Source organism: Megalops cyprinoides, chromosome 1, assembly GCF_013368585.1.
Source record: "Megalops cyprinoides isolate fMegCyp1 chromosome 1, fMegCyp1.pri, whole genome shotgun sequence".
NCBI classification, from domain to species: domain Eukaryota; kingdom Metazoa; phylum Chordata; class Actinopteri; order Elopiformes; family Megalopidae; genus Megalops; species Megalops cyprinoides.
In genome coordinates, this window is record NC_050583.1 from 34,962,669 (window position 1) to 34,985,389 (window position 22,721).

The following is a 22,721-nucleotide window of genomic DNA, read 5'->3' on the forward strand; positions in this document are numbered from 1 at the left end:
AAGCCTTTTGCCCATTTCTAATTTTGCTTGTAAACATTTGAAAAAAAATGGTTACAAACTTTTGTGAAAATTTAGGAATACACCTACCTGGTAAAAAGGCTTTGTCAGTGTGTACAGTATAGCAATTATCGTGGAAATGAAGAATCTGAAATTTAACAATTGAACTGAGAGAAAGAGGGAGAGATAGAGAAGGAGGAGTTAATACTGTTTGTCACCGAAAGGAAGTGAGATTTGACGGTGTATATGTGGGAGGAGGGGTAGGGGGGAAAGAGAGAGAGGGAGAGAGAGACCGGGAGCGTGCTCAAGCGGGACTACTCTCGGGACAGCAAATCGGTCGGATCCGGGAGTCGTGAAGATGGAGGTCCGACCAGAGAGATTTAAGGCGTTCGCGGGAAAGACTCTTGGAAAAATACACAGGTACCTAAAAACTTCCATACAACATTCAAGACTAGCCAGTTTCTGATGGGCTGTCTACGCTGTGTCCTTGCTATTTATACAAGCGACTAATAGGTTTATAATTGCATTCCGAATGTACTTTCCCCTACGACATTTAAGTAGTTCATTTACGTATAGTTTTCCACATACTACATATAGTCTACGTAATGCATAATACAGTGTATTTTATTTAGATTAGTGTTTACATCTCCAATCAAAATGGTTTTATTTAAAAATGCACGTCATATAGATCCGTACTTTCATGGTTACCCAGCTTTCTGAACATCTGCAGTTTTTGTGGGCTACTTACATTTCTGTAATTGTAGTTTGTACTAGGATGTCTTTGACTGAATATAACTTGAGAGGTTGTTAATATGGAGTGCATGGTGTCAAATGGTAGGGCAGTACTAACTAGATTATCCTCACCCAGGCCTTATTAATACCAACGTGTCGTACAGACAATGTCATTACCCCTGATCATTCTCTTGCACAGACATGATTTTTTCCCATATCTATTTACTGCGTAATTTGTAAGGTAGGTTAAGTTAGGTCTCACAATGATATGTAACACGTTTAAATTCAAATTAGGTACCTTATAAAGTCGAGGTAATTGTCAAGCAAATGGATTGACCACTCACTGTCATCAAGGCGTAAAATCACAGGCACATTTTTTTTTTTGGAATTCTGTCGTACACCGTCAGCCATTGACATTTTCTTGACCTTGATCATCACTTGTATAGGGAATGCATTTTGCATTTATTTAATGACATATTTTAATATAGTACAGCACTGTGCGAAAGACAAAGAATGACAAGGAAACAGCAACAGCATTGAGAGCAGTATATAATTTCATTTACTGGAATTATTATTATGACTTATTCATTTGTAAAATTGTTGTATTTGTTCGAATTTTATAATAAGATCAGGTATTACAATGACAGCTTCAGTGAAAAGACAATATGTTTATTCATCGTTGAGATCATCGACAAAATCAATTCATAATTTATGTTCTCTTGAAGTAATTCAAGAATTCGATAAATAGATAAATAGGCTATAATACCATCTCAAACAAGGTTTAACTTTTAGCAACGATTTTACCTTATCGAAATTGTCGAGCTGCCAGTTCTTCCAAGACTTCATGGATTTTAACTGGTTATTGAATATAAATAAAGATATAGGATATATAGGATTCGACTAAATTCCAACTGAGTTAAACTCCACAGAACCGAATTTTTCTAACATCGACGATAGTAAAGTACACCGTCCCAATCACTGTAAATTGTGAATACCCAGGCCCATATTTTAGTAAAAATATTCGTGGCAAGCCTGTGAAAATCGAGAAAAATGGCAAGTATGATTTCATGGAATATCAAATGGACGATCTTTATTTGAAAACATACTAGTCCTCAACGGTATCTTTATAGTGCAATCCCAGATAACGAAATAAATCTGACCCGATTCCGGACCGGAGTTGCTTTTCATTTGTGACACATTTAACCAATTCGTATAGTCACATCCCGCCCATTTGACACACATAGGTAAAAATGCTCAGGGTTGTTCTATGAAAAACAAAAAAAAAAAAAACAAGGAATGTTGTGATTAGACGTTCAAACAGTGAATAAATTGACCTGATGAGAACCATTGACTTGGAACCTCCATTCAGGCACTGTGTGGTAGCTTTTCCAGCAGGTTTTATTGATTTTTCTTCAGGAAATCTAAGAATACCTTCAAGCTCCTATTGAACGTTACATTAAACCTTTACAGTAAACTGATAATCATTTGAGAGAATGGACATAGATATCCTTTAAACCCACGTATTAGCCACTTCCATTTATACGAAGAATTTATAATACATAAATTCTCCATATTGCATCATTTTAAACATGTAAAACTTTCCACAAAATATAGAGATGGTTATTCTATTATGGCTGCTTAATATGCAGGTAAATTGGATGTAGTCGAGTTAAAGAAAAAAAAAACAGTGCCATTATTACAAACACTCGCAATTGGTTATCCCATACAAATTATTCACTAACTGTAATGTGCGTACTTTTGAGGTTGTGTTAAATGTTAGAGATATTTGGGCGACACATAACATAATAACTTTTTGATAGTCAGACCTCTTGCAGCAGTTTGTCAACATACAAAATGTCAGGTGAATCCTCAGGTACATAGACTACCCATTGATCGATGGTTGTGCGCATGGTCTTGGAGTGCGCGCTCTCTCAGGATTTGAGGAGGCCACTAAACTCATAAATCCTCTCCCGAAATAGCCCGCTTCCCTGCCAAGCTGTCGGTCCACACAAATCCCCAAACTCTAACCCTCCCTCTCTCTCTGTCACTTCCTCTTGACTTCACCTTACAACCCTGTATGTCCACTCTCGTAAACGTCTTTATCCCCTCCCCCTCAGATCGTCACTCTGGGGATTACAGTTAACGTAATGGTGCACGCGCATCAACTTCTTATTTCTTTTTACTCACGCACTGAACTGGAGATTGTTCCCGAAGTTCTCCAAATTAAGCTTAAGACATGTTATGTTTTGTTCTTATTTTAAGGAATGATGAAGTGACTTCAAATGATCGACTAGTGTAGAGGATATTACCCAGTATTACTACACCTAACACGCAGTGTCCTTTCTTTGGATATATAGTAAGTGTAGTGTATGTCCATTGTGGACATCTGTGTGTCATATGACTGTAGCAAGTCTTCAGGGAGCAGTCGGCATGAAAATATTTTATGTGTTAACTCATTTAAAGTGTTTTGGCATTTGCTTTTGGTCTGTGAATATCAACTTCAAACATACCGGTGCATCATGAAGTGTATATGCTGTATATGTACAACATTAATGTATGGTTGTATATGTAGCAAACACATTGAAATCCTGGTATTGACTGTGCATATGTGTGTGAGTTAGCTTGCAGACAGTAATTTGATCCTAGATTCTGGCCACCGTCAGCAGTTCATCTATTATTTACATATTCCCTCCATCAAGCTCTCAGTGTTTCTATAATAAACTCAGCAGGGTAAGCAAATACTACACCTTTGATAGGACATGATTGACCTGCTATAACCCCCCCCCCCCCCCCCTTTTTCTGCTCCATCCATGCCCTTCCACTTCTTCCTTTGTCTTCTCTGTTTAATGTTAAGGGAATTTCTTAAAGTTTGCCAAGGATTCACAAGGACAAGAAAGAGCAGTTATTGATCTCAAGGTCAGGTCCAGGATCCACCTCTGTCATAAAAAGAACAGCTTCCAGATTAGACATTGAGGACCGTTAACTACCAATCGGACACTGTTACTTTACAGACAGCTAAGGAGTCTCGGCACAGAAAATCCACAAAGTAAGGGCTCCTAGGGCCAACTGGTGAAGGTCACAGTAAGGACTTTGAATTATCAAACCATTCTAGGCTCTCCGAATGAGCAGTACACTACATACACCTGCTGTGGGAAAATATCAATCAGTAGGATTAGCAGTAGATACGGATAAGTATCTCAATATCAGAGATATCTCAATATCAGAGGATATTCCTTCACATAGAACAATTTGCTTAAAGCCTAAATCATAAATCATAAAGCCTAACCACTCATATAATTGCATTTCTACTGAGACAATGGAGGCGCAACTTGACTCAAAAACAAGACATAGCCCTTGTGTTGACTGATTGTACTGAGTTATTATCAATGACCTGAGAATGATTTCATTGCAATCAGCAGTGTAGTGGTCAAATGATTTCAGTGCTGTCAAACCTGTCATCCACCATCTCAAATTGGAATCGGCCTGTGTGTACCTTTTGAACACTTGTGCATTGGTGATTTTGTGAACATCGTATGATCTGCGAACAAGTTATACTGTGCATCAGCGACAATGTGTTAAGTGTGTACTGGGAATGTGTGTAATATGAATTTATTCACACCTGTGTTCTGATATTGTCCCCTCTGTAACAAACCTGGCAATATTACTGATTAACTCCTTATGCAAAGTTATCGATGACGGCATAGTCAGTATTAGTACAATAAGGGTGCATGTGTCTCATGTATCAAGATTAACATGCAAAACTGTGTGTGCAGTGTGGGTGTGTTATACACATCTTTGAGAGTGTTGAGTGTTTGCAAGGTGCATTCAGGCATTTATGCAGAATTTAGGTTTTATATGAGTCTTATGCTTTATATAGACAGAGGTTTCATCATATGTAGTAGGTTAAAAGAGTATTTGTTTAGAGATGTGGTGCTTCATATAGTGTGTAGTGCTTCTGCAGTGTGTCTACTGTGATAAAATAGCCTTTTAGTTTCATTTTACACTGTGGGCATGTATGATCCAGCTTTCTGTTTTTTTAACCAGGGAATATATAAAATGATGAAAAAGAAACTTATTCATGGTGTCATGATTTGAGGAGCCAAACAGATATTTTCAGACTCTTTCAAAATGTAGACTGCCAATTGATGCATACAAATAGAAAAATTGGACACAAAAAAGGGAAATTTAGGTGCATGTAAGTGGTCATGACCATGCATTTCATGCATTTCTCTTCCTCACCTGTCAAACAGTTATCTTGCTATTTGTGACAGACAGACGCACAGACACATAGACAAATGCATATTGAGATATTAACCATGAACAGCTTAGATATGACTATGAATATCCAACACCTGTTGGTGCATTCCCTCTGCTGTCCAGAGTCTCCATAATAACTGAAACTTCCCCAAAAATTTGTTTTCAGGCTATTGGCTTATCAGAATAACACATTGTCAATTGTATGTTAATGAATTAGTACTCCAGCTATTTTTACGCTGTTAATCTCATTGCTGTTACTAGTATGCTACAAAACCTCATTGTGCAGTAGCCTAATTGTATGTTTACATGAATGAATGTTAGGTCAGAGAGAAGTGTAGTATTTAGAGAACTAGACAAACTCTGTGGGCCCCATCAGAAATATCGCTTTTGTACTTTTCAGCAAGATGGTTGAACATAGTAGTTCCAGTACAATACCAGTTAAATCCAGATACAGAATATGTAATGTTTACTTTCTAGCTACTGGATGGTGCTCCGGATAAGAGCATTTGATAGGCAAATGTATGATGCGATTTACTGTGTTTCCTATCTTTTCTTCGTATTTCTACCTCTTTACCCTTTACATTTGCAGGTAGAGTTTGTTGTCTGAATAGATGAAGATGTTTAATGCTTATGTATCTGTCATCTTCCTTTAGTTAAATCTATTACATGGATGAAAACCTCTGTAAAGGAGATACCTCTGGCCACCTTTACCAGGAATGCCTCTTTGGAGGACTGATGGTCATATATTAAAAGGAACGAACAACTTGCATTGTGTGCTCTCTTGTACAACAGTCCTGTTGCAGCCTGCACAGCCTGAAAAATGCACCTTAAGTATTTGTTTATAGTTGACACCTAGTGTAGCGCCCAGTCTGAATCTGTTATGAAAAGTACTTTACTCTTGATAATCTCCAAATGCTCATGAACGTATGTGTGTCTGCATGCCAGTCAGGGGATGCATGAATTTATGTATGTTTACTGTATGTACTGCACTGCATATAAAGTGAATGATGAGGTGCAGGGTGCATGTGAAGGTCAGACAGTCTGTGATTCGGTATGATGGAAAGAGGGATCTCCCTAGGTAAAAGAGTCCCAGTGAGACACAATCTGTTCCAGACAGAGAGAGAGGGAGAGAGAGAGAAAGAGAGAGAGAGACAGAGAGAGAGAGAGAGAGAGGGGCATGACATGAGAAGATACGTTTGAACACTGCCTTTGAGATGGCAGGTATGCCATCTGCCAAGTCCATAGATATACAGCATTGAGAAGGAGGCCTTTCTTACAGTTTCCTAAAGAAATAACCACAATGTATGACTTTGAGGTCTAACTCATAACAGACCCTGAGGTCTGACACAGTTCATACCAATGAGATAAAATTCCCTCTGTTCAGTTAAATTTTCACCTTGCTGTGGTGATCTCATTTAGTTAATCTAAGTTATAGTATTGTCTTTTAGAATCCAACTAGCTAGTTGGGTGATTTTAATTTCAGCCACTTGACTAGCTCCATTATCTGGTAGTATTAGTTTGCTAGCTACCAACAAAAAATATTGAAAATTGACTGTATTTTGATATTCCTACCATGCTAATAAGCTTGATATTGCAAAGTTTTGCAATTTATATAGCACCCTTACGGACAAATAATATTGCCAAAATTTACCTCCGTTGCCCTACATGAATTCATATACATAGTATCATTCCAAACCATAACCAAAATAAATCACCACAAAAATGCTTTGAATGCACAAAACAGCAATACATAGTCTCTAAAGGTCAGTAGAACCACTTGTCAATCTAAGTCTTCCATTGAAATGATTGATGTTAATATGAGGCCAAGCTTCCTCAACAACCTGCACAACTTGTGCAAGCACTATTTTGAAGCAGTGCTACCCATTGTTTCCTGAATTCTTTTGTGTAACTTGATCCTGTGTTTTTTTCAGGCTTCATTTTCATATCCATAATTTAATGGCAGAGCTATTTTTTGCAAGTCAGCTATTTTAAGTTACCGCTGACTTATAGAGAGCAAGCACTCAGCATGTGTTTTTGTAAAATGAAAGTGATTTTGTATTGATTCAGTATACAGGAATATATTTGAAATTTGGGGTTATCTGCTTGAAATAATTAATTCGATACAAATGCCTTTGTAACAGCAAGCATCTTCAACGTTCTTCTTGGCTAACCTTTTTTAGGTGTTGTTGTCAAAATTCACCTTAAATATGTTAAAAGTGAACTCCTTATGTATTTAGGCATGCATAAATCTAAATTCAGAGGAGGTGAGACTGCAGTGGCCTGGGATGAGAGTAAAAAGAAACATTGACCACAGTGCTCCACTTTATTTCTGGAGTGATATCATCGAAAAGGAGACATAGAACAGGGTGGTGGCGGTAATATATGGCACAAGTCTCTCCATCTCTCCCTCTCCCTCTCTTCTGATCCTCTTATGTCAGATTACCAAGACAAGATACTGTGAAGGTAACAAAAGGCAGAGGAACATATACTATCCCTTGATGCACATGTAATTGTGTTTCTGTCTGTATAAACCTACCCTCTGACCAATATTGATTAGTGAACATGTGTTTTACACTGATTTTACAATGTAGTCAGGCAAATGATCAATCCAGGTCAATATAGCAATGAGCGTAATAAAACAGACTCAGTCTGGAATTTGCATGTTTTTATAATCAGTGATGTACAGTTACATAGCTTAGAAACAAATTGTGCAGTTCAGAACACCACTAAAAGATGCATTGTGTTTTCTTTTTGCTCTGCTCTTGTGTCATGCATCCAGATATGAATAAAAAGGACATGTTCTGAGCATTGTGTTGACATGAATTTGTTTTGTGAGAGAATAGGTCTGATAATTACTCCTCAGAAACATTATTGTTAATGCCAGAGTCTATCTGCAGTACTTATTTGTAACAAATATGAGCAGTATGGAGATTACTCACAAGTACAAATTCAGCTTTATTAGAAATGCAATACTGAGGACAACTTGTGTCACAGACTTGCCTCTCTTTAAATCATATTCTGTTTCTCCTCATGTTCCTATTTGCTGATTTTTATAGAATAATGTAAGATGATGCCGGGGATCATGTGACTCTGACTTGTGTCTTGGTTTATTTGGTTTTATTCAGCACTCTCTCTCTTTGGTGGTTAACTGCCGTGCCATACCAATGAGCCCTCATGAACCTAATGAGCATTTATAATACCGTGTGTGCATGACTTCACTTCAGACAACACTGTTTGCAGTTGCAGTTTCCCTGTGCTGATGGGGCAGCCTGCTCCCTTCTGCATTAGTAAGTCATTCACCCACACTAAGCAATAATGAGTTGTCTCACTATCACTCTCTTAAGGCGTAATCTACAATCGGTATACTTTACAGAGTTCAGAACCATGAACGATCACTGGATACAAGCATCTGCTGCTTGACAAAAGTTACATGTAAATGTATATCACTGTATATATAGAGAGGATTTTGTCTTACATCATATTATGTACATTGTGTTTTTTATTTATTTGCATAGCAGACATGTTTACAAAGGGCAACTCATGTTGCTGAGATTTTTCATAAAGTCCACATATTCAGCTGGATATTTACTGAAAAAATCAAGCAAAGCTTTGCTATAGGTTACAAATATTTCAAGAATGGTATTCCAGTAGCAAAGCTGAACATAGCTTTTAACTGACCTCAGGCACCCTCTTCCAGCTCCAGAAATCCACTCAGGAAACATACAGAAACATATACAGACACAATATGCTCTGTTTGTGAAATTTAATGCAAAATTTATTCCTGAACAGGGCTTAATAACCAGTTGTTAAGGATGACAGCAAACTGATGTATTCTGGACCCAATCTGTGTTCTGGGTTCACACAATGCTGAAGAGCTCAAGAACATGCCTATGTTGCTGTTAATTGTGATCACAATCGTAATTGTCATAGTAATAACAAAAGTCATTGTGTAGACATGGCTTTACGGTTATAAATTAATTGTCAATATTAGACTTTGTCATTATGATAATGCTCACACAACTCCATTGCTGACTTGGGTTCCTGGAAAGAGGCTCTCCTCAATCATTGTAGTTTTCATGTCTGTGGCTGCTTTTTGAAGAACACCACATATTACTTGTTATCTCACAAGATGTTGCTGCAATGTAAAACTCTGCATGTGTCCAGGCAGTCATAAAACACTGTAGTTGCGTTTTCAGATGTGCACCGCTACCTTTCAGCAATGTGATCAGCTTTTTGCTTGCACCAGGAGAAATTCAATAACTGTTTTATTGGGTCCGATAATATTGAGATTTAATGAACTCTGATCAAATGATATTAAATTGGTGAGCCAACTCTTCATATTTGTGGTTTTATTTTAAATGACACTCCTACATATGAAGTTTAACTACTGAGCTGTGAGATTGTCCTGTCAATTCTGCCTTTATGTTAAATTCTGTATATATCTGTATATCAGTCTTCTTCCATTTATTCAATCTCATTCATTCATTCATTCATTCGTTTACTCATATTTTGATATTCAATGTAAATGACCCTACCTCTCAGCATTGCCTTCTTTCTGTGAATGATGTTTTCAGTCTTGTAATCTACTTGTGTAGATTCAGTGCATAGTGACTGATTTAGTGGATTATGGAGCAGGATGACTTTGCTTTGGGTGGCAGAGGTGAACACAGAGACCTCTGTGTGTTGACAGAGAGAGAAAAACAAAGCGTGGGGGAACAGGCAACAGGGCTACTGTAGACTGAGGCACCTCACCATTCTTATAACTGCACATGCAGAGAGAGCTGTGCATTTTGCGTGTCAGTTTGTCCCTCTATATGTTTTGCTGTACGAATTTCTGGTAGTGAATAATTTTGCAATCTTAATCTGAGTGTTTCAGATTAGGGGGTCAGGAGGAGGGGAGAAAGTTGGCTGTAAACATGAAAGAGAAAGGAAAGGCTGGAATCATGGAGAGAGATGAAGGTACATTGGGAAAGAGAGAGGGTGGGAGGAAGGACAAAGCCTAATGTTTCTCATTCAATCTCTGCACATTTAAACTAGATCAAGAGAAACTTGTATTGTCAGATGTGCACATAGCAATTGAATGCACCCTTGTGAATTAGACTAATACATCTGTGCATAAAAAATATTATAAATATTTTCTTTGGAATTATTTATGGATGTAAAGTCTGGATGCTCAATCCCGAAAAGGCCAGGTTGTGTTTTCATATTGTTCAAAGAGTTAGCTCTTTTAAAGACTAGGGTGTGCTGATTAGAAGAGTGTAAGGCAAATGTCTTGAATTATGATTTCTTGAAGCAGCCCTGCTCACCTTGGATGTAAACCTCATAATCCAGCAGTCACTGTTCATGACCTGACATTGCAATCTCAAGGCACTTTTGTATACACTGAAATGGTCCTGTTATCATGATCAGTCAGTTTGTCTGCACTCCTTTGCACTCTCTCTCAGTGTCTGTACCAGTGTTTTATGACGACATTGGCAGTTTAAGATAATGTTGGGTATTTTACTGTGCCATGGTTCCCATTCTGTCTGAATGTCAATGTTAATGCAGAGCCAGGTGTAGATCTGTGTTTAATCCTCTGTACTACACTGAAGGGCTGTTTTTTTGTGTTGACTCCTCATCCGCCTACCTCAGACTTGCTGTGATCGCGTGTTGTGAGTGATTTACTAAGGGACAGAGAGACAGGGGGATTAAAGAGGATCTTCTTTGGGTATAGAGTGAAGGAGGTACCGTAAACAGCTAAGGGAAAAACAGGAAGAGGAGAGAGAGAAGTTATGAGGTGGGAAATGAAGACCATGTAAGAAAAAGGCAGGAGATAGAAAAACTTTCTAGAGAAGAGGAAGTATTTGTATATAACATTAATTCGGTATACTGTAATACCAGCACTGACTGTCTCTGACTCAGAGACATCTTGGGAAAGAGGTTGGGTATCTTGGAAAAGAGGTTTGTGTAAAGTAACAAAAGTACAGAAAATGAAATAGAGAGAATTGGAGGCAAATTTATAATTCATCCTCATCCAAAGCTATTAATATCTTCCTTGTTAACTGTGTGTGATGTGTTGTGTGTACACATTGGAATTTCATCTAGTGTATATTCACCCATCAAGCCTTCCCATAAAGAGGACTGATATAACAATCAAGGATTTCCAGAGACCACATGGATATAATATATATAATATATATGACTACATGGATATAATTAAATTGTATTTGATTAATCAATTTTTCAAAAAGGTAGATCTACATGTGAAAATGAAAATCAATGGCTCTACTTGTACTTCCGGTTGTCTATAATATATCTGTATGTACAGGTCTGTGTATGCATATATATTTACCATTCACTGCTTGTCTTGAATGAGGTCATTCTTTTTTCTTACTGGCCATCGTAAAAACACCACCACAAGCTTTCAAATCTGGTTGGACAAACAATCACTTAATGGGTGATGTTTCATCGAATGAGGGAGAGAAAGCACAGGAAACAGCATCTTACCTTCTTTGCACTAAAATGCCTGGATGGCTTTCAGAGGAAATCTCATATTGGATTAGCAATTTTGATACGATGAACAAACACCACTGCTTAAATAGATTCCAGGTGGTTTGCGCCCTCTGTAGTGGGTGTAAACATATTAGTCTGAAGGTCCCCACTGTAAAGCTTTACACATTCATTCTGCATATGCTATATGAAGCCAGCAGCATGCGTAAAAGCTTAATCATGTTTTCCCCCAAAAGGATGCACAGTGTGTGTAGGACCAATCAGAAACCTCTACACAGCCGCTGTCACAACATGGGTAGAGCGTTGCGTTTTGTGCAAGTGTGGGGCAGCAGTGACCCACCTTCAAGCCCCCTGTCCCTACAACTACAAGCCTGTGGTTGCACTCCGTGCTCATGCTTCCTGCATGATGTGTACACGGGCATGTTCACATTTGGTATTTTCCTGAGAGCAGGCAGACACAGGTTGTTGTAAGTCAGGCACAATAATCCAGTTACCCAGTGAGGTGGATGAAAGAGACAAGCGTAGATGGGGGATGCAGGGCCCAGGCGTCCTGCAGACTGAGCACTGATTGATACGGCTCTGCTGCGGTCACCCAGGTGGATGCCAGCGGAACCCTTTAATGCATCACTGTCTCTAATTACACTTATAATTGTGCCAAGCTTCAGAGCTGTACTCAGGAGACAGCAGCGTATACAGAGTCCACCTTTTATCCACTGACCTAGAGCGTTGGCTTACATGACCTGGCATGAAATGCGTCAATATCCGCCATGGTGGAGACCTGCTGCTGGAAGCAGAGATATTTCAGTTTTTCATGTTGAATAAATTTGCAAACATTTCTAAAAAAAAAAAGTTTTTGCTTTGTCATTTTGGGTTATTGTGTGTAGATTGAAAGCCAGAATAATACATTTTGTGTCAAAAGTGAAGGGGTCTGAATACTTTCTGAAGCCACTGCATGCTTCAATAACTGATATTCTATTGGCCAGGAAAGCACTGCAGACACCAGTTCCTTTAACCAACACCAGATATGAATGTGGTGGCTTACAGATACTGGTGTCTGATTGACATTCATCTAACAGACTCCAGAATATTTTACTGAAAACACATCCTGATTATACCCATTGTACTTCATAATGCAGAGGTGAATAATAAAATACTGCTAAAACAATGAGAATCAATGAATCTGTGCCCAATGTTTGGATATATATATATGAACATTATGTGGCCATTAAAATGTTTTCAGCTTGCATCTCCTTGGGTGCTCATGTGTTACCCACTCACATAATGTCCTCTTTAGGTCTATGCTCCACTTAGCTGGCTACTGTCACCATGGGGCTCTCTGCCAGAGTGGAATGTTTTGTCATGTTCTGTCCATGTCTCCTTGACTGCCTGGCTAAAGTGCAATACCCAGGCCTACTGCCCAATTACAAGGCATTTAAACTGAGTACTGTCATATATATACTTATTTTTGTTGCCATGATCTCTGTGATTTTAGAATAACTGTTTTCACCATGACTGTATTACTTACAGTCTCTGAGTGGTCTGTGGTGTGCATTTGTATGGGTCACTGTATGTCTGGCGGGGGGTCTGCAGTTTATCTGCTCACGCTTCTCTGTAGATTTGGCCACATGACCTCTGCTTGGATCTAACTGTTTGACTTCATGTTAATTATCTCAGTTTTCCTTTGCCCCCACCACCTTTTTCTTATTCCATGTTCCTTTGTGTGTATTGTTATGTCACTCAACTTATTTTTCTTTCCTTTAAATTAAATTCTGAGCACACAGTGCATTCTCACTGATGTATAATAGTTACTGTTAAAATATATATTTGCACGGTCACACATTACTGGGGAAAAAACTTGGACTACTTCTTAATTATTTCTTTAATTGCACATAATAGTACTATATTGTTTACAGTATGTTTTTAGATTGAATTTTCCAATTCATCCAATTACACAATTCACATAACTTACACCTGTTAAATACCTGGCTAGATATTAAATTTGGCAATTCTGGCAATTTTATCAAGCAGCAGTCCCCTGGGAATCAAAATGGGAACCTTTAGATAGGAACCTACATCCTCCCTTTTTTCTATTTGCGTCTGTGCATGAGTGCAACATTTTGAAATATTACGGGTTTCACTCAGACAGAGGCATAGAGAACAAAGCATAGCCTCATTCATTTCACATTAATTCTAAACACTCCGAAAGTCTGCTGTGAAACTTAGAGACAAACTTAAATAATAAAACAAAAACTTTCACTGCCACTTTGCCACTAGACTGTTACTAGTGTTACTAATGCACATGGATTTGGAGAATATTTACATTTCCAAAAAGAAGTTTTATCACCGTTCATCAATCAATATATCAAATATCTGATTTTGCAGCAATACCATACATTTTACAATACAATCCTCTCTGATTTATGGATATACTTACACAAGTGCTGACTCAATGACACAGTCTCTCAGTACAGTTTCAGGACAGACCTGAGCTAGGAGAAGCTGAAGAGGTGAGTCATCGCTGGTCACTGCACAACTGTACTGCCACCGGGGAAAGGGAAAATGCTTGTGCTGGAGGGCAGAGGGCGAGTGTTTTGAAATTGCTATAAGCTGTACCTGCCAGCCAGTGGAACAAGGTGACAAGAAGAGAGGACAAGAAATAGGTGGAGAGAGACTAGTTTGGCAGGAGGGTTCTGGATGAGTTTGTGGGATTGCACTGCAAGGACACCAGTGAAGAGGGAGAGGGAGGGAGGGAGTTGTAGTGCAAGCAGGGCAGCATCAGAGCCTGGGCCAATGGCTGGGTGGAGGAGGTGATAATGAACAAAGAAATTCCTCATAGAATTCATTGAGCATTTTTGGAAAATATGTGGCCTCAGTTTGAAAGGCTTGTTCTGGTCTGTATTTAACAAGGTTTAGTTTCATTTATAATGTGTATGAAGGCATTTATATATATATATATATATATAATCACCAAAATCAGACTTTAGGCTGTAAGTATGTACCCAGGTGCATAGCACTGCAAGTACAAAAATCACCTGCTTTAGCAGTACTTATCGCTGTCTATCATTCAGTATCTCTTTCTCTTGATTCTCCCCCACGTGTCACGGAAAACACTGGTACAAATGGCCTCACTGTCTGAACTGTATGGCCTCTCTGTTCTTCATTAATTTGATGATATCTCAAACTGTCTTTCTCTTTCAGATGTAGTGACCTGCACTACTCTGTTGCACTCTTGCATCTTATCCATGTGCCTCAGGTGTGCCACACTTAGTTGTACGAGATCACCTGCTCCACACTCTTCTCAGGTCAAGTGCTCTAATGGAAACCTGTTCTACCTCTGTCTCTGTCAGGGTGTTGGAGAAGCGTCAGGCCAATGGCGAGACCATTGAACTATCAGCGGAAGGGCGGCCGGAGCTGGTGGAGGAAAAGGAGTTGCCCATAGTGGACTGCACCTGCTTTGGCCTGCCACGACGCTACATCATTGCCATCCTGTCCGGCATCGGCTTCTGCATTTCCTTTGGCATCCGCTGCAACCTGGGAGTGGCCATCGTCAGTATGGTCAACAACCACACCATCATAAGGGACAACAAGCAAATACTTCAGGTAAATCTGATTGGCCAAAACAGTGAAGGGCTGCTGTGAGCAGTGCTCAAACATAGCAGTTGCACAATTAAATAACATGCAAAATGTAACAAGAGTTTTTGCCTTAACAGGACTCTCGTCCAGCAGTAAAACAAAGTAGCCTTTACCCTAACCAGAGTACTTTGGTAATAATTAAGAGTTTTGTTTGCCAGAGAAAGGCAGTATGTAAACCTAAGCACTCAATAAGGATTGCAGCACTAAAAAGTTATAAAGAGTCATATCTTTGAATATTAAAGTGCACTCTCCTGTTTATGTACCTGCTGGATTGCCATGTTTAACTGCCTTGATTCCATCAATGCCTCCCCTTGATGAATTTCCAAGTCTTTAGTTAAAACCGTGCAATGTTTGCTCATTCATTAAGAGTGAAAGATAAACTCTAGAATATGTTAATGTATAATTTGGCTGACTTACTGATTATCACATATCATAGATAATCTTTTGCAATGAGCAAACTCAGAACTATAAATAGGAACAATCCTGCTCTGGACAAAGACCATGAAAGGAGGACGTAGGAGATGCATCACCCCTCAACAATTGCTCTGCTTAAAGAAGGATGGTGGCTTTGCCAGCCTTTCAGTCTCCATCCTGCTACTGAGTGTCCAGTCATTTTCAGGAAAAGCACAGAACAGAGAATGCAGGGAATCTGGTCATTAACTTACAGACTGGGGATAACTGGGGATAACAGGAAATATTGTATCCATAGCTTATGAACCTCACAGCAGAGATCAATATGTACACTGGGGAATGGAATACAATACTGCCATTTTCTGTCCCTATGGTTTAGCCTAGCTAAGCTCTGGCGCCAGTATGGCTAATTTTCTCTCTACAGAAAGCTCAGTCAGAATGGTGGTATAACCCATTTCTCTCTCTATTTTTCACTCTCCAGAAAGCCCAGTTCACCTGGGACCCCGAGACAGTGGGGATGATTCATGGCTCTTTCTTCTGGGGCTACATAGTCACGCAAATCCCTGGGGGGTTCATCTGTCAGAAATTTGCTGCTAACAGGTCAGCCACATTTCAACATTGCCATCAGGGTTTTTTTTCCATTTCTGTTGATAACATTATCACACCTTTCATTTCTTATTGTCCCTCTATCTCTCTCTCCTGTTCTCTTTCTCCTCTCACAGAGTTTTTGGGTTTGCTGTAGTGGCAACCTCCACCCTCAACATGTTCATCCCAACGGCAGCACGCATTCACTATGGCTGTGTCATCATGGTCAGGATATGTCAGGGACTTGTGGAGGTACTGTGCTATACTGCGCTGAAAGTCCCTCCTATTCTTGGTTTGCAGAGTGTAATGACCTCTGGTTGTCTCTGATCTACTGTATACTGTGTGCCTGGATGGGATTTAGCATTAAATATTTTCCATGTGCTTCAGACATTTTCTGTCCCTTCACCTCATTACCACCATGTGACCCTGTGTTAATCAACGTGTTAATTTTTAATCTTTGCCAGTGGTCAGTAGTGGTGAGAGGCTCCATCAATGACATCACTCTTTGGCCTTCACTTCTCTCTGTCCTAGGGTGTATCATACCCTGCCTGCCATGGGATCTGGGCAAAATGGGCGCCGCCTCTTGAGAGAAGCCGATTGGCTACAACAGCATTTTGTGGTCAGTTAACAACCAATTTCTCCTTAGATTCTTTCATTAAATGTAGAGCTTTTATGCTTCTGTTTGTCCTGATAGAAATGCAATGGAATGCTCCCACTAACACGGTGCCGCTCCTTCAATAGATAAAGTTTTATCACGTACCCAATGCAGTTATTTCTACTGTTTTTGCTGATACTATGTCTGCTTTCACTACTGTTGCTTATGTAGCCACTGTTTGTGACTGTCTTTCTGTCTCACAGGTTCCTATGCTGGAGCTGTAATAGCCATGCCATTAGCAGGTGTGTTGGTCCAGTACACAGGGTGGTCTTCAGTCTTCTACGTCTACGGTTAGTGACCACTTGCCCTCAGCATTTCAAAACAGATCTGTATCACAGGAAGATATTGTACAATCCTAGCAAGCTGTTTTACTCCAGAGGTTATGATGTCATAATTTCTAACCCAGGAGCAGGTAAAGAGAGACACATACCTTTTCAAATATATGGTCACTTTCCGGACAAACAAACAACACTGGTTGCAGCCCTCATAATGCAATCACTTCTGATGTCTGAGAATCAATCCATTTGAGCATCAGCCTGTCTCTGAGAAGCCTTGTTGACTTTGTAGCCGCATAATTGGTCTAAAACCCCTAAATCCTCTGTCAGCTAGAGATAATGGGTAAAGGTCACTGCAATTAAAATAGATATTACCTTTAAGCAACCACGCATAAATGCACATCTTCTCCTTGCATTATGACTTTCCTTAGTTGATCCTATTTCCCCAGGAGTAATGAAATTTCCATAATCAATCTCTTTTTAAAATAAAATCCCAGATTCACAATAGGTGTGACAGAATTACTATAGTGAGGGTACACAATACTGTGCAATAGACTGACCGTAAATTGATCACCAGAGCTATTTTCAAGTGGTACAACTCAATGTTAAACTATACTGTTCCTACTGTTGCTTGATTCCGACTAAGCATTTATGTGTTCTTTCTTCACCTACCTCAAACCTTTTTTTTCCTCTCCAATGTCTTCCATCCATCCTCTTGCTACTTACACGTCCCTGTTTTCTCTTCATCCTTCTCTTCTCCTCCCTCCCCCTCGCTCTCCCAGGCAGTTTTGGGATTTGCTGGTACCTCTTCTGGATCATGGTGTCATATGAGAGTCCGGCAGCTCATCCTACCATCTCTCCAGAGGAAAGGAAATACATAGAGGAAAGCATAGGGGAGTCAGCAGGCCTGGTGAACCCCCTCCAGGTGCACCCCTCTATTACTCTATGCCTCTCTTCACCTCACTGTGCCACAAGATACAATATAATTATACACTAGAGCACAGCTGGTGAAAAACATAGGAATTAAAACATCAATAAATGTATAATTTCTTCCTTCTGTCAGTCAGTGAGTGTTTGCTTTCTGTGCCACTACATAAAAAGTATTGCAGTAAAGTGTTTATCCGCAAGTATAATCTCATTATTTCTCCTTGCAGAAATTCAACACCCCTTGGAGACATTTCTTCACCTCTATGCCAGTTTATGCCATTATTGTGGCCAATTTCTGCCGTAGCTGGACCTTCTACCTGCTGCTCATTAGTCAACCAGCATACTTCGAGGAGGTGTTTGGGTTTGAGATCAGTAAGGTAATGAAGACAAGACAAGATATCTTTTAGAGATTTGCATTGTGTTTATGAGAGTTCAGTTTGTTTGGTTGGGCGATTAATTGTTTGCAATTGCATCATCAAACTAGTTACATCATTAAACTGGCTCATGTTCCATAATGTTGAAGTCATTGAACAATCTGTTTATTGCTCAGATTCACTGAATGCCAGACCACTGTATGGCCTCAAAATTATTTGCCATTATCATTCTAAAATAATGCTCAGTTTAAGATCCTTTCTAACTAATTCCGGGGGTGGAGACTGTTGAAAAGAAGGAAAAAGCACTGTGCTTCAAGAAGACAGAAGATTCTTTATTCAAGAATAAAACATACTGTGATTTGGCACTCAGACCTTTTCACCTAATCATTTTCCCCTTTGTAACCTGTGTCCCTGCTCTCTGATCTATCTGTCAGGTGGGGATGCTTTCAGCCCTGCCCCACCTGGTGATGACCATCATTGTGCCCATTGGGGGCCAGCTGGCTGACTACCTGCGGACGCATCACATCATGACAACCACCAATGTCAGGAAACTCATGAACTGTGGAGGTGAGAAGGGAATAGGGAGTAGGCCATCAGTAAAGGAACCTCAGGTGCTGCTGTCTCTTTCCATCAACTTCCTCTAGCTAATATCAACACAGTTCTAGATTTATTTCCGAAGCTACTTGTTATCCAGTCATGTAATGGTATCCTCTGTTCTTTCTGTCTTTCAGGATTTGGAATGGAAGCCACTCTGCTATTGGTAGTTGGTTTTTCTCACACAAAGGGCGTGGCCATAACCTTCTTGGTCCTGGCTGTTGGCTTTAGTGGCTTTGCTATCTCAGGTCAGAAGGGGAGAAACTGTTATCTTTAACTCTTAAGCTGTTTTAAAAATGAAGTTAGCTAATTTTATTGGAGTGCAGCAAAGTTTTCAAAAAGCGAGTCAATTCCAGTAGATCCATTAACAAGCTTGAACAAAATAGCCCACTCATCCTCCAACTGCAACAGACAGACTCCTCCTCCTACTCCCCTCACTTAGACAAAACATAACACAAAAGCAAGAACACATTCTTGTGATTTTGAAGAAGCACATTTATTAATTCAATTTTCTACAATGGGTTCTTATAAAATTTAGAGCACAAATCTAATTTAGTTTGTTAAATAAGGTTGGTGAGACAGCGATAGAAGTGTCTAAATACTAGAAATGATGGGAGTAAACTAAATCTTTTGGTGATTTGAGGGCCACTGTATCAGACATACATGTCTCCCTCTCTCAGTAACATTGTATTTTTGCTGCTTTGTCAGTCTCTTCCTATTTGTTATTGTAATAGTGGTACAGACAGCCAGCCAGATGGTATTAACTTCCTCTACTGTTTCTTTCTTAGGATTCAATGTGAATCACCTGGACATTGCCCCCCGCTATGCCAGTATTCTTATGGGCATCTCCAATGGAGTGGGCACTCTCTCAGGCATGGTGTGCCCCCTTATAGTGGGTGCTATGACCAAACACAAGGTACAGACCACACCGCATATGAACCCATTTACCCCAGGTAACAGGGAAGTACAGCATGCATGAATCAAAACCCAGCACATAGTATACTAATGCTATACAAACACTAGTCTGATATTCTGATATTCCTAATCACAAACCCACACAAGACACAGTTCTTGTGTATCTTCTTCTGAGACAAAATTCTGAAGGTAATTGAATAACACCAGTGCCAATCTTCCAGTCATATATTTCAACAGGATTTGAAATAATATGGAAGTGGGTTCTAAAAAGGTCATTATTTTTTATTAATTTTTTTTTGTAGCCATTGTATTCTTCTGGTTTGTTAGATGACTGAATGAGCTTGCCTTGTTACTTTTTGCACTTTTTAACGCCTTATTAAGTCTCATGAGCTTTCTCTGTCTCTATCCTTCTTTCCCTCTCTGGTGCTTTCATTCCATCTCTTTCTTTCCTGATGTCAGACAAGGGAAGAGTGGCAGTATGTCTTTCTCATAGCTTCCCTTGTTCATTATGGAGGGGTTATCTTCTATGGTGGGTATTTCATATCCTTCTGTCTTCATTTCCATCCTAGAATATCATTAGGGAATTATGATACAAATTACATCAATTCACTGTGCTTAGTTAATTTATTGCAGCCATGGAAACACTACTGCTGTCATTGTGTGTTTCAGTCAGTTAATACAGACAGTAATAAACTTTTTCATTGCATCATTATTCACAATGAGGTGTTAGTACAGACATGAGTGGAAAGCTCATGTAAGAGAAATGTTTATTTTCAGGTCCTGTCATTTTGGGGGTTCTTTGCAAAACTTTTAAATCGTACTCCTTTCTCCAAATTTGAATCAATAGATATTGTGCTCCTCAAAACTCCATGTGGAAAGCAGTTCCAAGTGGATCCTGTTTAAAATGAATGTGGTTGATGGTGGAATTATGTCAAAAGAAACAGTGCAGCATGTTAATGGTTCTGATTAACTGGCCTTCCCAGTTTTTTGGAGCCTTTATGTTGGGTTAAACGTTTTTCAACATGTATATAAACATTTAGCCAGACACAAATGTAAATCAGTGTTACTGAGAGAATATCTACAGAAATTCTACTTTAATGATGGGTTAGCTATTTTCAATGGAGCTGACATTTTAAAAATATGTAATGTTATCCTTCAGTCAATTCGTTAACAATTGTAGTCTATCAACTGTTATATGAGTCCTTGACTCTGATGGCAGTTCTCAGAAATTCTCTTCTGTACTCTATTTGTGTTGCATATTCCCTTTTCACCTTAAAAATGCTTCAGACCCTCATTCAAACTCAGAAGAATTTTAATATCTAAATGGAAACCAGGATTCAGGTGCTATAGAGTAACTCCGCTCTGTCTTTCAGGTATTTTTGCCTCAGGAGAAAAGCAATGGTGGGCAGAGCCAGAGACCACCAGTGATGAAAAATGTGGTATCCTCGATGAGGATGAGCTAGCCAATGAAACAGAAGAGTTGTATCGCACTGGTGGGGGAGGGCAGTATGGAGCAATGAGTCAGCCCAGTATAGACCCCAACGGAGGAGGAGGTGGAGGAGAAGGAGGGTGGGCCACAGACTGGGACAAGACTGAGGAGTATGTGCAGCCTCCAGGATCCAACAGCTATCTTTATGGGGGAGAGGAAGAAAGAGAGCTAACATAGAGTGCGCAGGGGAAGGGTAATAAAGAAAATAAGGGCAGAGAAAAGGGGGTTACACAGTGATGAAGAAAGGGAGAGAGGGAATCACTGAGTACAAGGTAAAAGAGGGGTGGAGTGGGGTTGATGAGAAGTGGATGTAAGAAGTGTAAGTGTAAGAAGATGTATTAGGAGATATAAAGAGAGATGAGGAGAATCAGTGTAGAGAGAAATGAAAAATTGTAGGTTGAAAGTCGACACAATCTAACCAAAAGTTAGTGTGAGTGAGAGGGTGACTGAATGAAATAAAAAAACATGTTGAGAAAAATGGAAGAGGTGCAACTAAATTCTCAGTTTGAATTGTAACCCTATGTGTGTGTATGTGTGTGAGTAAGACAGACAAAGAGCGAGAGAGAGAGAGTATGTGTGGATGCGTGTGTCAATTTGTACTTGTGATGGAGAGTGGAGAGGATATATCAGTGTAGCATACTAGAGCTTAAATTCTATGATTCAGATAACTTTTTATGAGTATAGTTTGTTTTAAGCCCAGCTTGGTTGTTTCCAGGAACAGAATGTGTTTTTTTTTCAGTGTGTGCTTACCAAATGTTTCTCTTTACTTTTTAAAAGTGTTTAATTTAAAGATGAGTTTATACTGAATGCAAAACAGTCATACTCAGTTGTGGAGGTGCTGCTCTTAGCCTCTTCTGTACTGTGTATGTAACACAGGGGAAATTGTGTTCACCTCAAAGCCTTTGGCCATAATAATAATAATACTAATAACAATAATAATAATAATAAGCGATTGATATAAATAATAAGTAATAAGTAATTGACCGAAGGCATTTTCTTGTTGTAATTTGCACAATATTTGTCAATACTTCTCTGCAATATTTCTTATTTTTCCTAAAGTGAAATGAGATGGAAAGTACATTAACTAATAGTATAACTATGACTGAAGGCTTTGTTGTAGTTTGAGGCCCTTGTATTTCAGGCTATGATGTTGTCGTTGTGGAGCCCATGGAATTAATAGAAGCATGAAAATTCTATATCCAACTGTTTTATATAAAATCAGTAAAAATACCAAAAAGGCATAATGTCCCATGCTTACACAGGTACAAACGAATGGTTTTCACACAAAATATCTGTTTGTTTGTTTTTGCGGTTCATTTAATTTCCTCACTGTTTGATTCATTTGTGTTCACCATGCAACTGTCTCCTACAGTGGCAGTCATGGGTAG

The 22,721-nt window shown here is 39.2% G+C and overlaps 1 protein-coding gene across 1 annotated transcript; it reads left to right on the forward strand.

The window, feature by feature from the left end:
• Positions 1–355: 355 nt before the first annotated feature.
• On the forward strand, positions 356–21,510 carry LOC118786602 (vesicular glutamate transporter 1-like). Its single transcript, XM_036541768.1, has 13 exons — positions 356–417; positions 14,823–15,075; positions 16,001–16,119; positions 16,242–16,356; positions 16,636–16,723; positions 16,963–17,049; positions 17,817–17,959; positions 18,189–18,338; positions 18,770–18,902; positions 19,067–19,177; positions 19,718–19,845; positions 20,304–20,373; positions 21,218–21,510. Exons 1-13 carry the CDS (start codon positions 356–358, stop codon positions 21,508–21,510), a joined length of 1,752 nt encoding a protein of 583 aa, XP_036397661.1.
• Positions 21,511–22,721: the final 1,211 nt, after the last annotated feature.

Bases quoted from the DNA above. Each gene is read 5' to 3' on its own strand.
- LOC118786602 (XM_036541768.1), top strand. From the start codon at position 356: ATGGAGGTCCGACCAGAGAGATTTAAGGCGTTCGCGGGAAAGACTCTT. The intron at 15,076-16,000 runs GTAAATCTGATT...TTCACTCTCCAG, and splicing joins ACAACAAGCAAATACTTCAG to AAAGCCCAGTTCACCTGGGA. The intron at 19,178-19,717 runs GTCAGAAGGGGA...TTTCTTTCTTAG, and splicing joins TAGTGGCTTTGCTATCTCAG to GATTCAATGTGAATCACCTG.